At 42.2% G+C, this 14,077-nt stretch overlaps 1 protein-coding gene across 1 annotated transcript in view; it reads left to right on the forward strand.

Moving 5' to 3' along the window:
• The window catches only part of GGA2 (golgi-associated, gamma adaptin ear containing, ARF binding protein 2), a 30,124-nt gene extending 21,800 nt beyond the window's left edge, over positions 1–8,324 (forward strand). The window contains exons 11-17 of the mRNA XM_012644935.1: positions 1–34; positions 318–346; positions 765–898; positions 2,520–2,677; positions 5,443–5,612; positions 6,525–6,635; positions 7,174–8,324. Coding sequence (XP_012500389.1) covers positions 1–34; positions 318–346; positions 765–898; positions 2,520–2,677; positions 5,443–5,612; positions 6,525–6,635; positions 7,174–7,284 — 747 coding nt within the window. The 3' untranslated portion in view covers positions 7,285–8,324. The remainder of the gene's footprint in view (positions 35–317; positions 347–764; positions 899–2,519; positions 2,678–5,442; positions 5,613–6,524; positions 6,636–7,173) is intronic.
• The last annotated feature ends 5,753 nt before the right edge of the window (positions 8,325–14,077 follow it).

Below are 14,077 nucleotides of genomic sequence, written 5' to 3' on the forward strand. Positions count from 1 at the left end.
CCATCTTTGCTCCATCAGGACCTGGCAGCCTTGGGTGAGGAGGCCATTTAGGGGGAGCAGACTCAGAAGGGTTCTGAGTAGGGAGAGAGAAAGGTGATTCCACCCAGGGAGCATGTACTGCTTTTGAGGGAATGGGGTGTGCTGGGCAGTTTAGAGAAGTCCCCTTTGCACATTTCTCATAGATTTGCCAAGGACGAGTTGAGTGACCTTGGGTAAGTCGTTCCTAAATGTCCTGGAAAGGGTGAACATGGTGTCGATCTCCACCTTGAAGCAGGTGGGGTTACTGCTGTGCATCTCACTCTGTTCCTTCCTTACAGGAATCACTGATGCTCCTGTTACGAATAAGGTAAGGAAGCTCTTGCCAGGGCCCAGAGAGGAAGGGAGGGTCTCTCAAACCTGCCTTCATGAGGCAGTGCTACCTGGCGGGGAAAGAGGTGCTGTTGCGCTCTCCTGGCATGAGATTCATGGACTTGGAGGTCAAAAGCCTCTTTTTCACTCTTACTGTCTTTCTGGAACCCCCAAGGGGAGGCATCTTTTTCCTCTCCTTACACCCCTTCCCTCTTCAGTTGCACCAGGCTCCTGCTTCCTGAAAGTCTGCTCAGGAGACATGTGTTCTCTTGCCCTTTCCTTCTCTTCCCACCCCAAGAAATATAATAAGCTTTGGCTGCACCAGCTTTGGTGGGCTCAGGAGAGCTGTGCCACAGTTTTACCATGGCTAATGGTCATCATACCCTGGCCTTATTTTAGCCATTCCTGGTTTACAGGTTGCTGGTCAGAATTGCTGTAAGGAAAAGAGGAATCCCTCTGCCAGCACATTGCCAGGTAGTGGCATTCAGAGCCCTTCTGCAGACCGGAACTTGCTGGATCTCCTCTCTTCACAGCCATCCCCCAGCCCTCCGTGAGTCTCATGGGCAAGGGAAGTGGGAGGGTCTGGCTGCCACGTACAGTTCCCTCTCATCACACAAGGGCCAGGGAATGGTGCTCTAAGAGCCAGGGACCTCTCACCCTAGAGGGGTGTCTTCTTTCTATTGGAAGTTTAATCTGCTGCTCCCACTTTTCTCCTTTTAATCCCCTTCCTAAGTCACAGGACAATACATAATTTGGCCAGGACATCTGAAAAGGGGTTTATTTAAGGACTAGCAATAGTAGATGATGGTGATGTTTTTGCTATTTATTTCTTCCCAATTTGCCATGTAATTTGAAGTTAAGCAAAATTTGATCATTAGAGAAATATATAACAGAAAGTGCTAAATACCATTCCCTAAGAACAATGTCGAATACTCCTTCTTTGCTTTTTTTTGAGACAGGATCTCACTCACCCAGGCTGGAGTGCTCCTAGCTCACTGCAACCTCCAACTCCTGGGCTCAAGTGATCCTCCCACTTCAGCCTCCCCCATAGGTGGGACGACGGGCGCATGCCACCACACCCAGCTAATTTTTAAATTTTTTGTAGAGACAGGGTTTCGATATGTTTCCCAGACTCTAGGCCTCAAGCAATCCTCCTGCCCTGGCCTTCCAAAGTGTTGGGATTACAGGCATGAGCCACTGCACCCACCCTCTTTGCTTTTTTCTATTGCGGCTAATTTTTACGCAAGTGGGATTATAATTTACAAACTCTACTCCAGCATGACCTTTTTGTATTATGTTATATCTTTGACACATTTCCATATCGGTTTATGTGAATATGCCTCATTCTTTTTAATAGCTACATTATAATTCATTATGTGAATATATTTAAGCATTTCCCTCTTGTAGACATTTCCATAATCTCCAGCTTGGAGGCACTTGGGGGAATGCTTTTATAGTATAGATTCCTAAAAGTAGAGGTTCTCTAAAGTATGAAATGTAAAAACATTTTCATAGATGCTGTCCATTTGCCTCTGGAAGAGCGGTAGTTTGCCTTCCCCCAAACAGTCTAAAGAGTGCCTGTGTTTCTGATAGAACAGGGCTCTGGCAGAAATGGAGATGTGCAGAGAGTTCTTTCCTTTTGCCACCCAGAAGTTGTTTCTTATAGTTTTATTTTTTCAACCACTCAACAGGGTAGGTTACCTCTCCTCTCTGGACTTTAGTTTTCCAAAATGTTTTCAGTTTGTGTTCCAAATGGATGAAATCATGATGTGTAAAGTGGTCAGTGTAATTTGCATATCATCTGCCTAGCTCATGTCACTCTGGTGATCACATTTGGAACTTAACCTGACCGAGCTACTTGTCAGGGACTGCCTGACAACTACAACATGAATACCCATAATAATAGTAGCTTTAGTTTATTGGGTTCTTACTCTGTGCTGGCACTCTAAATGCTTTCCATACGTTGTTTCATTTAATTTCTGTGACAGCTCTTTGAGATAAATACTTCTGTTATTCCTGTTTAACAGATGGGGAAACTGAGGCATAGGTTAGCTCACTTGTCTGAAGTTATATATTTTTTCCTTTCTTACCTTCTTCAGAAAACCTAATCACAGATTCCTGAAAGTCTCTACAATTTTCGGTAGTCTTTGATATTTTTTATTTCTTTGCAGGAATTATGTCTCACAGAAAAGTATCCCCAGAGAAGTGCCACCAGGTACTAAGTCCTCCCCAGGTTGGTCCTGGGAGGCTGGCCCATTGGCTTCTTCCCCATCTTCACAGAATACACCTCTGGCTCAAGTGTTTGTCCCTTTGGAGTCTGTTAAGCCCAGTAAGTACAGTTTTACCCCCCTTTTGTTTACTGGAAGTCTGTTAGACTCCCAGCTTTTTCCACTCCAGATCAGTAGAGGTGGCCCTTAAATTTCAAAAATGAATGGGAGAGATTTTGTAAGGGGCAGAGAGTAAGAGTTGCTTCTTGGTCATTTAGCTAATACTTGTCTTAGTCGTCCCAGTGTTGACACTGTAAAGGATATTGGCAGACAGAATGTAATGAAGAGGCTTATTACTGAGGGACATGATGTTCATTTGGAATCCAAGAAGGGAATGTGTAATGTGGCCTGGAATGACTGGGAACAGGTAGAATTCGAAGGAAAGGAATAATCTGGCTAGTGATCCTCCTTTTGTAGCGCTCCTCATTAAAGCAGAAAAGTGGACATTACCTCTGTACAAAGGAAAATAACTGAAGGTGCAGCTAGTTAAGGTGCCTGTGGTCCAGTCCCTGTACTAGTGTGCAGAGCAGCAAATGTATCAGGCCTTTGGTTCTAAGGCCAGAGCCCTCCTGTGGCTTGGTGTGTGGCGAGGTCAGATTGCAGAGGGCCCTGGAAGCCAGGCAGACAAGTCTGAAATTATTACAAAACAAACTTTAAAATAACATTAAGGCTGGATGTGGTGTCTCATGCCCGTAATCCTAGCACTTTTAGAGGCTGAGGTGGGAGGATTGCTTGAGACCAGCCTGAGCAAGGGCAAGACCGCTATCTCTACAAAATGGAAAAGTTAGCCAGGCATGGTGGCACATGCCTGTGTTCCCAGCTACTCGGGAGGATCACTTGAGCCTAGGAGTTTGAGGTTGCAGTGAGCTTTGTTGATGCCACTGCACTCTAGCCTGGGTGACAAATCGGGACCCTGTCTCCAAAAAAAAAAACAAAAAACTCCTAGTACTCTGGGAGGCTGAGGTGGGCGGATTGTTTGAGCTCAGGAGTTCGAAACCAGCCTGAGCAAGAGTGAGACCCCGGTCTCTACTAAAAATAGAAAGAAATTAATCGTACAACTAAAAAATATATAAAAAAATAAAAAAATAAATAAAAAATATATAGAAAAAATTAGCCGGGCATGGTGGCGCATGCCTGTAGTCCCAGCTACTTGGGAGGCTGAGACAGAAGGATTGCTTGAGCCCAAGAGTTTGAGGTTGCTGTGAGCTAGGATGCCACGGCACTCTAGCCCGGGCAACACAGTGAGACTCTGTCTCAAAAAAAAAAAAAAAAAAAACTGTTATCTGCACCATTATCAGCCAGAGGTGGGAGTTCTCTTAATGTCTTAATGTATTTTCTTCTTATCCATGTACATACATGTACATAAAATTTTTAATAAATGGACACCACAGTATGTATGGGCTGCTTTATGTCCTGTTTTATTTACATAAAAAGCCTGTACCATTTTTTCATGCCCTTGCTCTTCAAAAACTTGATTTCTAATGAATCTATACCATTAAATAGATGTACCATAATTCATTTATTCAGTCCCTTTCTGAAGGATAGTTTATACCGGTTTGCTATTAAAATAGTGCTACAAAGAACATCTTAGGACATCTTAGGACATCTTCGATACCTTCCTGATTATTAGGAAATCTCCTTAAAAGTAATGAAATGCTGGATTTAGACATTTAAAATTTTGATCTGCATTACCAATTTCCCTTCCAAAGAAGTTACTTTTAAATCTTTGGCAGTTTCATTATTAAACTATATTTTTATAATGTACTTTTTTTTAAGAGAGAGAGAGATAGGGTCTCACTCTGTAGCCCAGGGCAGTCCTCAGCCTCCTGCATAGCTGGGACCACAAGTGTGCCACTACACCTGCCTAATTTTTAAAATTTTTTTGTAGGGATGGGTCTTGCTATGTTGCCCAGGCTGGTCTTGGACTCCTGGCCTCAAGTGATCCTCCCACCTTGGCCTCCCAGAGTGCTGGGATTATAGGAATGGGCCACCGTGGCCCAGCCTATAATGTACATTTTGTTAAGTGATGATTGGCATGAGATAAGGGTCTTCATTAAAATTTTTTTCCAGATGGTGAGCCAGTGATCTGAGTGCCATTCATTGAATCAGCCACTGATTTTGAAATTTGTATTATCATGTTATAATCTCATATTTGAGTCTGTTCTACTTTCTGTTTTACACCACTTTACTTGAGTTGCAGTTTTATCTGAGTATTTGCTAATGCAAATGTCCTGCTCCTCTTTTGTTTCTTGGTTAGTCTCATTTTTTTTTCCTTCAAATTAACATTAGAATCACTTCTTATCTAAATTAAAACAATCTCTTTAGGATTTCCATTGGAATTTTATTAAACATTTAAGAGGAGATCTGATATCTTTGCAGTTTTGTACAATTAAATGTTAACATAAAGGTGTGTGTTGGGGATGTTGTCATACGAAAGAGACCAGAAGGAAATAATTCCAGTGTTAGCACTGTTTACTTCTGGGTAGAATTAGGTGATTTTTATATTTCATTCTCTATAATTGTTTATTTTCTATAGTGTTCATGCAGGATGTTGCTCATACTTAAATCTCCCGCCAAATAAATATTCTTTAAAACTGGTAATGTGCTTAGGATGGTTGGATGGTGGAGGGAGGTCAGTCTGGAGGGTCACAGGAGTCCAGCTAGAGTAACGAGGACTTGGATTGTGGTAGCATGAAAGGGTTAAGTCTAAGGGACGTTCTGAATGGAAGACAGCAGCATTTGGTGATAACGTGCACACCTTTCCAGACTGGCTGTTGGGGTAGTTTACAGCGGGTGCTAACCCTTCTGGTTGGGCTCTCTCTCCCAGGCAGCCTGCCACCTCTGATTGTGTATGACCGCAATGGATTCAGAATTCTGCTCCACTTCTCCCAGACTGGGGCCCCTGGCCACCCCGAGGTGCAGGTGTTACTCTTGACCATGATGAGCACTGCTACCCAGCCTGTCTGGGACATCATGTTTCAAGTGGCTGTGCCAAAGGTGAGTTATCTGCTGGCCGGCTCCTTTGAACTTTTCAGTATTAGCTATCGTTTTTAAGCACTGGGTCCTTTGCTGGGACATCATCTGTTAGGTGTAAGGGGAAGAATCTTCATTCAAGCTAGTTGAAAATAAAGTGGCTTACCGCACTGGGCGCTCCTGAATATCTGACTTCAGATATGAGCAGATCCAAGTTCTTAAATGATTCCTTATGCATCCGTTTCTTTTCATCTCTTGACTTTGCTTTTCTCTTTGGAACTGTTCTCTGATAGTCTCTCCACAAAGCAGGAACATGGCTCCCAGCAACTCCAGGGTTGCATGGTTCTTAACCCTTTTTATCTCAGAAAGAAACTCACCTGACATGAGGCGTGCATATTAATTACCCAAGAAAGGACTATGATTGGCCTTGCTGATGTTACTTTCATACCTTAGACCAATAATAATGTGTGTCCAGGGATGTAAGGTAGCTGGACAATTTGGGATGATATATCTGCCCCTTTCCAAGGGAAGTAAGGCCCCACTGATTAACAGCCATTTTATAAATTTTTATAAATTATCAACCCCAAGCTCAGAAGTTAAGTATTTTACCCAAGGTTACAGAGCTATTAAGGAGTTAGAATTTGAGCCAAGATGTGCCCTGGCTGTTTATGCTGCCTCTCAGGTGCCAGCTGTTGACCACACAACTTCAGATATATTCTGTATGTGGAAGGAAAGACCTTTTGGATCCTTTCATCAATTAGTGGGAGCTATCTGCTTGGGCTTCTTCCATGGGTGCCTTGGGATATCATGCCTCCTGAGAAGCCCATTTCTCCTTAGAGGAGTGGTGTGGAGGTCAAGCTCCCGTTCACCTGATCTCCCTCATGGAACATGTAGTTTGTTAGGAATAGTTATCTGTTGGGTTTTTCCCCCCAATAGTCAATGAGAGTGAAGCTGCAGCCGGCATCAAGCTCCAAGCTTCCTGCATTCAGTCCTTTGATGCCTCCAGCTGTGATATCTCAGATGCTGCTACTTGACAATCCACATAAAGTATGTTCTGGTATCTTTGGTAGCAGGGAAATGGGGACCCCTGAACTATAGGGAGGTAGCTTTGTGGGTGGAGAGAGCCATATTGAGGCCTTGCTCTAAATTCTCTGGTTTGGCTGGATGGGGCTGTGTGGAATATCCCTTGCTAGAGTCTGTTTTCCTTTGGGATTGTTGAAAGAAAATCTGTGATGAATTTATCATAGCTGGGAATCAAGGGAGGGATGCATGAACTTTCCCTAATCCCATGGAGTCCCTTGAAAGGGTAACGCCTGTCTTCCTTAGCTGATCTCTGAATTGCAGCCCATCTCAGGGCTGCAGAAGTATAGAAGGGCTCCCAGGATGTGTGCCTGGCTCCTTGTGTGTGTAATCCCTAAGAGGCTAGGCCAGGGTGGTGCATGTCATACAACTGTTTGAAGCCCTTACTTGACTTGAATTAATACGTATCTACTGTTTCTTGGTGACTCCTGGGTGGGTGAAACCTTTTACTCTGGGCTGGCCTCTGGGTACTCCTTGCTAATTTGACGTATCTCTTATGTCCCAGGAACCTATCCGGTTACGGTATAAGCTGACATTCAACCAAGGTGGGCAGCCTTTCAGTGAAGTAGGAGAAGTGAAAGACTTTCCAGACCTGGCTGTCTTGGGTGCAGCCTAACTTCACAAGACGGACTCTTCAGTTCAAGCTTAGGCCAGCGTTACATTTGCTGTCTAGACCGGACTAATCACAGTGTTTTAGTGCACAGTGCCAAGAGTTCTATCCTGACGTCAGGCTCTGGATGCCAGCCTCTGACTTATTCTGAAGATACTCTGTGTGTGTGTGTGTGTGTGTGTGTGTGTGTGTGTGTGTGTGTGTGTGTGTTTATGTATGTATGTGTTGTTGGGGGGGGACGCGGGAGGGTAGAGCAGGGCTTGGGATGTGGGCAATGTGAGAAATGCTGAAGCATTTCTGATAATCATCTATGCTACAATCGTATCTGTTTCTGCATGTTAGTGGACACTGATGTCCCTGCCTCAGGTTGGAGGTTTTATAAGCCAAAGTCTTTTCTTCATGTAGTGTTATCTTTCCATTCATCCACTTTGTGCCTTGTCAGCTTTTGAAAGTCTTGGTTGCTCCCAGGCTGTTGTTCTCAGGGACCTTAAAAGGGACCTGGTTGGTCTTGGGGCAGAGAGTGTCTTCTGGGGAACTCTCTTCCAAGAAAGACCTTGTCTGCATTTTCGTTAGAGAATGCCGCTTGCATGTGTTTGGGAAGATCTTCTAAATGGAATACTTGTTGCACTGTTTCCAGGCAAGGGGCTGCTGTGAGACCAGAGGACCACACTTGGGGGACCAATCATGTCCTTCACCACCGTGCCTTAGAATTGCCCTTAGATGGACCCTCTGGGCAGAGGGGAAAGCAGGTCCCAGGCCTTATTCAGGCCTCAGGTTCTGTGGGTTGGACAGCCAGTCTGGGCCCTTCCTCAGGACCCTCATCTCCATCCTCATCCTCCTCTTTCTACACAAGCATTTACTCAGAGTTCTTTGATTGTGACACCATGTTAGTCATTATAAATCATAGCTCACAGGCCAGCCCTTGCCTGTTGACTTCACAATCTAAGAATTGGAACTGTGATTCAGATAGACATGAAAAAGAGCTTAGCAGTGATTTAAGTGGTGACTAAATAAAGTCATTGAATAAATACCATGTAGCAAATGTACTTTGTGGAGTGTTGAGTAAGCAGAAGGTACAAAGCCAATTGCATTTAGGGACGACAGGTCTAAAGGGAGTTGTTTTCTAGTGAGAAGTAAGGAAAACTTCATAAAGGATGTAGTGCCTTAACTGCCTTGGTGAAGAGAGAAAACCTAAAGATACGAAGAAAGCTGGAAAAGAGAGATGGATATTAGCTACATTTATAATCTGAAGGAAAATTTCAGGTTTATAATCAATTCATACATAGTGAGCTCCTACTGTGTGCTGGGAGCTCTGACGCGCATGTTTAACAAGTCCTGCTCGGCCTGATCAGTGGAGAAGGAACCTGAGTGACCCTGGCTGAGCCGGCCCCAGGGAGGGCTTTAGTTGAAGCAGCTGACGTGGCCACGTGGGGTTCTGCCTCAGAAGCTGCGAGGCTCTGTTTGGAGCTCTTAATCATAAGATGTGGTATTTTTACAATCTGATCTTTTGACTGCTATGTGTAGTTAGAAATCCGCCAACACTAATTGGTGGGTTGGGAGCTGTAAAAGATCAAGAATGCTAATTTTTAAGCAAATGTGGAAACACATAAAGCAGATAAATGGATGGGGTGATTTCTTCATTTGGCATAACTCTCATGAGACTAATTTGAAAAATTACTTTCATGCTGAAGTGTTCTGTCAATACATAGCTTTTACAGGCTGTATAGTTACTACATAAAGTCTTGAAGAGGTACCCATCACAAAGACAATGTCTACCTATGAAGTGTTTCCATCAAAATGGGTGAATGAGGTATACACATAAAAACAGGCCTTGTGTCCTATAGTTCAAAGGTGAACTCACGTTTAAGTACCTGAACATTCTTCTGTTTTCCAGGAGACAGACTCCCAATGGTAGTCTCCTTAGGTATTGGACAGATCATGGGTGAGAGGGGAAAAGGAAGGAGGGTGTCCTCAAAGTGGTCCTGGTTTATGTCATCAGTGCCTTCTAATTGCCAAGTTTAGTGACCACTTAGATCCTAGACCTTATCCTTTCATTCACTCAAGTAATTATTGACCAGCTCCTCTGACCCAGGCACTGTTGGAAGCACAGCAGATATAACAGTGACAAAAGTCCCTGCTCTCAAGGATCTTCCGTTCTCTTGGGAGAGACAAGTCCATAATGTGCCTGCTGGAGATGAGGCACAGATGACCACAGTTTTCTCCTTTCCTGAGCTTAGCTAGGATCTTGTTGGCCTCTCTTTCTTAACCTATCTCTGTGACTGCTTTTCTTCTTCTGTCCCTTAAATGTGGTGGTTCCCCAGGGTCTAATCCATAGGACTTTTCTAGGTCTACACACTGAGGCCTGGTCGTCAGGCCCCTGTAAACTGCTAGGTGAGTTGTGTGATACCCCCTACCATAAGATACAGCAAACTACTGGGGAAGAGGACTGCCCTTGAGCTATTGCTAAATGAAAAAAATATCTTTGGGTCGTAGAGTTACAGATAAAGTTTTCTTTAAATTTTAGCTTCATTTTCTAAAATTTCTAAGCTGACAATTTTTTTATGCCCAATGTTAATTTTTAACAGATAAAGACATTCACATGATTCAGAATTATAAAAAGTGAAAGTTCTTCCCACCCAATTATTCCTTTGTCATCTGTCTTTTCAGAGAGAATCTGGGCATCTTCAAGCAGACAGTGTTCTGTGTTTCGCTTTTTTTTTGTTTGTTTTGTTTTTAGAGACAGGGTCTCTGTCACCCAGGCTGGAGTGCAGTGGAATGATGATAGCTCAAGCGATCCTCCTGCCTCAACCTCCCAAGTACCTGGGACTACAGGTGCACATCACCATGCCTAGCTAATTTCTAAAAATTTTTTTTTAGAGACAGGATCTCACTATGTTGCCCAGGCTGGTCTTGAACTCCTGGCTGCAAGTGATCCTCCCACCTTGGCCTCCCAAAGTGCTGGAATTACAGTCATGAGCCACCCTGCCTGGCCTAAATTCAGTATAATCCCTATCAAAATTCTGGGGAGTGCTAGGAGGCTGAGGCGGGAGGATCACTTGAGCTCAGGGCCTGAGTAAGAGCGAAACCCCGTCTCTACCAAAAAAAAAAAAATTAGCCAGGCGTGGTGGTGCGGGATTGTAGTCCCAGCTATTCGGAGGGCTGAGGCAGAAGGATCGTTTGAACCCAGGAATTTGAGGTTGCAATGAGCTATGATGATGCCACTGCACACTCTAGCTGGGGCGACAGGGAGATTCTGTTTCCAAAAAAAAAAAAAGTTCACAAATCAGTTGGAAGTAAAAGAATGATAAAAGATGAACCATGCAAACAGTAACAATAAGAAAGCTGGAGTGGCTATATTAATATTAGACAAAGTAGACTTTAAAACAATATTACTAGAGATGAGGTACATTTAATAATGATAAAAGGTCAATATGTCAGGAAGACATAAAATTATAAATGTATATGCACCTGACATCAGAGCCCCAAAATACCTGAAGCAACAATACAATTGAACACAAAAATGAACAATTCAACAATAATAATTAGAGATTTCAATAATCGATAGAACAACTATACAGAAAATCAGCCAGGATATAAAAGACTTGAACAACGCCATTAACCAACTTCACTACAATATATACAGCACTCCACCCAATCACTGCAGATATATGGAAAATTCTTCAGAGTAGATCAATGCTAGCCCATAAAACAAGTCTCAAATTTAAAAGGATTTAAATTATACCAAGTATGTTTTCCAGTTACATGGAATTAAATTTAGAAATCAATGGGAAATCTGAGAAATACTCAACTATTTGAAAATTAATATACTTCTAAATAACCATGGTTAAAGAAGTCAAGTGAAATTAGAAAACACTTTGAATCAAATGAAAATGAAAATGTCAATTTATGGAATGCAGCTAAAACAGTGCTTAGGAGAAAATTTATAATTTCAAATGCCTCTATTGGAAAAGAAATTTTCAAATCAGTAACCTTAAGATCCCACTTTAATATACTAGACAAAGAAGAGCAAACTAAACCCAAAGGAAGCAGAAGAAAGGAAACTGATTAACACAGAGCTTAATGCTAGAAAATAAAAAAATTAACAGTCAAAATTGGCTCTTTGAAAAGATCAATGAAATTAACAACTTCAGCTAGAGTGAACAAAGGGGGAAATAAAGAAATTACCAAGTCAGGAAAGAAAGGGGACATCACTACAATTTTTAAGAAATGAAAAAGGATTATGAATATTATGAACAATTTTATGCCAACAAATTATACAACTTAGATGAAATGGACAAATTTTTAGAAAGGCCCATATTACCAGCTGATACAAGAAATAGAAAATCTGAGTGGACTGATATAATAAGTAATGAAGTGGAATTAGTAATTTAGTCTTTCCACAAATCAATGTCCAGGCCCAGATAACTTCACTTTGAATTCTGTCAAATATTTAAAGAAGTAATAATACTCCTTCACAAACTCAGAAAATAGGATCATTTCCTAACTCATTTTGAGAGACTAGTATTAACCATATACCAAAATCAAAGATATTTCAAAAACAAAATTGTAGACCAAAACCCCCATGAACATAGACATAAAAATCCTCAACAAAATATTAGCAGAGCAAATCCAGTAACATAAAAATCATTCTTGACATTGACAGGGGGAATAAAAAAATCTAAATGAAGAAAGTAAAAAAAGTAATTTAGGCAGAAAAAAGAAAAGAGGAAAAGAATGAAAAAAGCAAAGAAAACTCATTATATGCCTTGGCCAAGTAGAATTTATCCCAGGAGTGCAAGATTAGTTTACCATCTTAAAATCAATTACTTTATCATATGAATAGAATAAAGGGCAAAACCCACATGATTATCTCAGTAGGAAGAGAAAAAAACATTTACAATATCCGACATTCTAACAAACTCTCAACAAACTAGGAATAGAAGGGGGGGGACATCCTTAACTTGAAAAAGAGCATCTATGGAAAACCTACAACTAGCATCATACTTAATTGTTAAAGACTGAATGCTAATGACAGATGCGTATGATCTGGAACAAAGCAAGGATGTCTGCTTTTGCCACTTCTATTCAACATTGTACTGAAGATTCTAACCAGTGCAATTAATAGTAGGGGAAAGGAAAGCATCCAAATTGGAAATGAAAAAGGAAAAGTGTAGTCACAGATGGTGTGATTCTGTATGTAAATATTAATAAATCCCAGGGAACACACATGCGTACACGAACTAATAAATTTTACAAGGTCAAAGGGTATAAGATAAATATATAAAAGTCAATTGTTTTCCTATAACAAACAATATGAAAATTAAATTGAAAATTCCGTTCACAATGGCATTAAAAAGAATGCAATACTTAGGAATAAATTTAACAAAAGTGCAAGATTTGTTCAACGAACACTACAAAATGTTGCTGAGAGAAATTAAAGATCTAAATCAGGTTTTCAACCAGGGGTGATTGTTCCCAATGGGGCAGCAGTCCCCAACCTTTTTGGCACCAGGGACTGGCTTCATGGAAGACAATCCTTCCACAGACGGGGTGCTGGTGGTGGGAATGGTCCCAGGATGACCCAAGTGCACCACATCATTGTGCAATCAAAACTCTGCCAATGACAATCTGCACTTGCAGCCGCTCCCCAGCGCGAGCACCACCGCTACGCCGCAGATCATCGGGCACTAGACTCTGACAAGGAGCGGGCAACCTAGATCCCTTGCATGTGCAGTCCACGGTAGGGTTGGCGCTACTATGAGAATCTAATGTCCTCCGCTGATATGACAGGAGGCGGAGCCCACGCGATGATGCAAGCGATGAGGAGGGACAGCAGTACAGATGAAGCCTCGCTTGCCCACCAGCCCGCCGCCCACCACCTCCCGCTGCGCAGCGGGAAGCAACAGGCCACGGACCTACACCGGTCCGCCGCCCCGGGGTTGGGGACCACAGCACTAGGGGACACTTGAAAATGTGTGGAGATATTTTTGATTGTCACCCTTGGAGAGGGGGATGCTACTGGCACCTAGCGGGTACAGGTCAGGGATGCTGCTAAACATCTTACAACGAATAGGACAGCCCCCATAACAAAGAATTATCTGGCCCCAGTAGTGCCAGGGATGAAAAATCCCAATGTCAATAGTGCCAAGGAGAGGGGGTGAATGGGGAGTGGATTATGAGAAATTACTTAATGAGTATATATACATTATTTGGGTGATGGATACACTAAAAGTCCAGACTTCACCACTATGCAATGTATCCATGTAACAAAACTGCACTTGTACCCCTTAAATTTATACAAATAAATAGTGCCAAGGCTGAAAAATCCCGATTTAAATAAATGAAGAGGCATTTCATGTTATGGATTGGAAAACTCAATATTGTCAAAATGACAATTCTCCTCAAATTGATCTATAAATTCAATATAATCTTTTTTTTTTTTTTTTTTTTTGAGACAGAGTCTTGCTCTGTCACCTAGGCTAGAGTGCAGTGGTGTTATCGTAGCTCACTGCAACCTCAAACTCCTGGGCTCAAGCCATCTGCCTCAGTCTCCCAAAGTGCTGGAATTATGCATGAGCCACCTTCCCTGGCCTAAATTCAATATAATCCCCATCAAAATTCCAGAAGGATTAGACTTCTTATAAACTAGAGTAATCAAGACAGTTTGCCATTGGTACGAGGACAGGCATATAGATAATGAAACAGAATGAAGAGTCCAGAAACCCTTACATTTATGTCAGTTGATTTTTGACAAAGATGTAAAAGCAATTCAGTGGAGAAAGGACAGTCTCTCCAATAA

This window comes from Propithecus coquereli, unplaced genomic scaffold, assembly GCF_000956105.1.
Source record: "Propithecus coquereli isolate 6110/MARCELLA unplaced genomic scaffold, Pcoq_1.0 Scaffold223, whole genome shotgun sequence".
In the NCBI taxonomy this organism is placed as follows: Eukaryota; Metazoa; Chordata; class Mammalia; order Primates; family Indriidae; genus Propithecus; species Propithecus coquereli.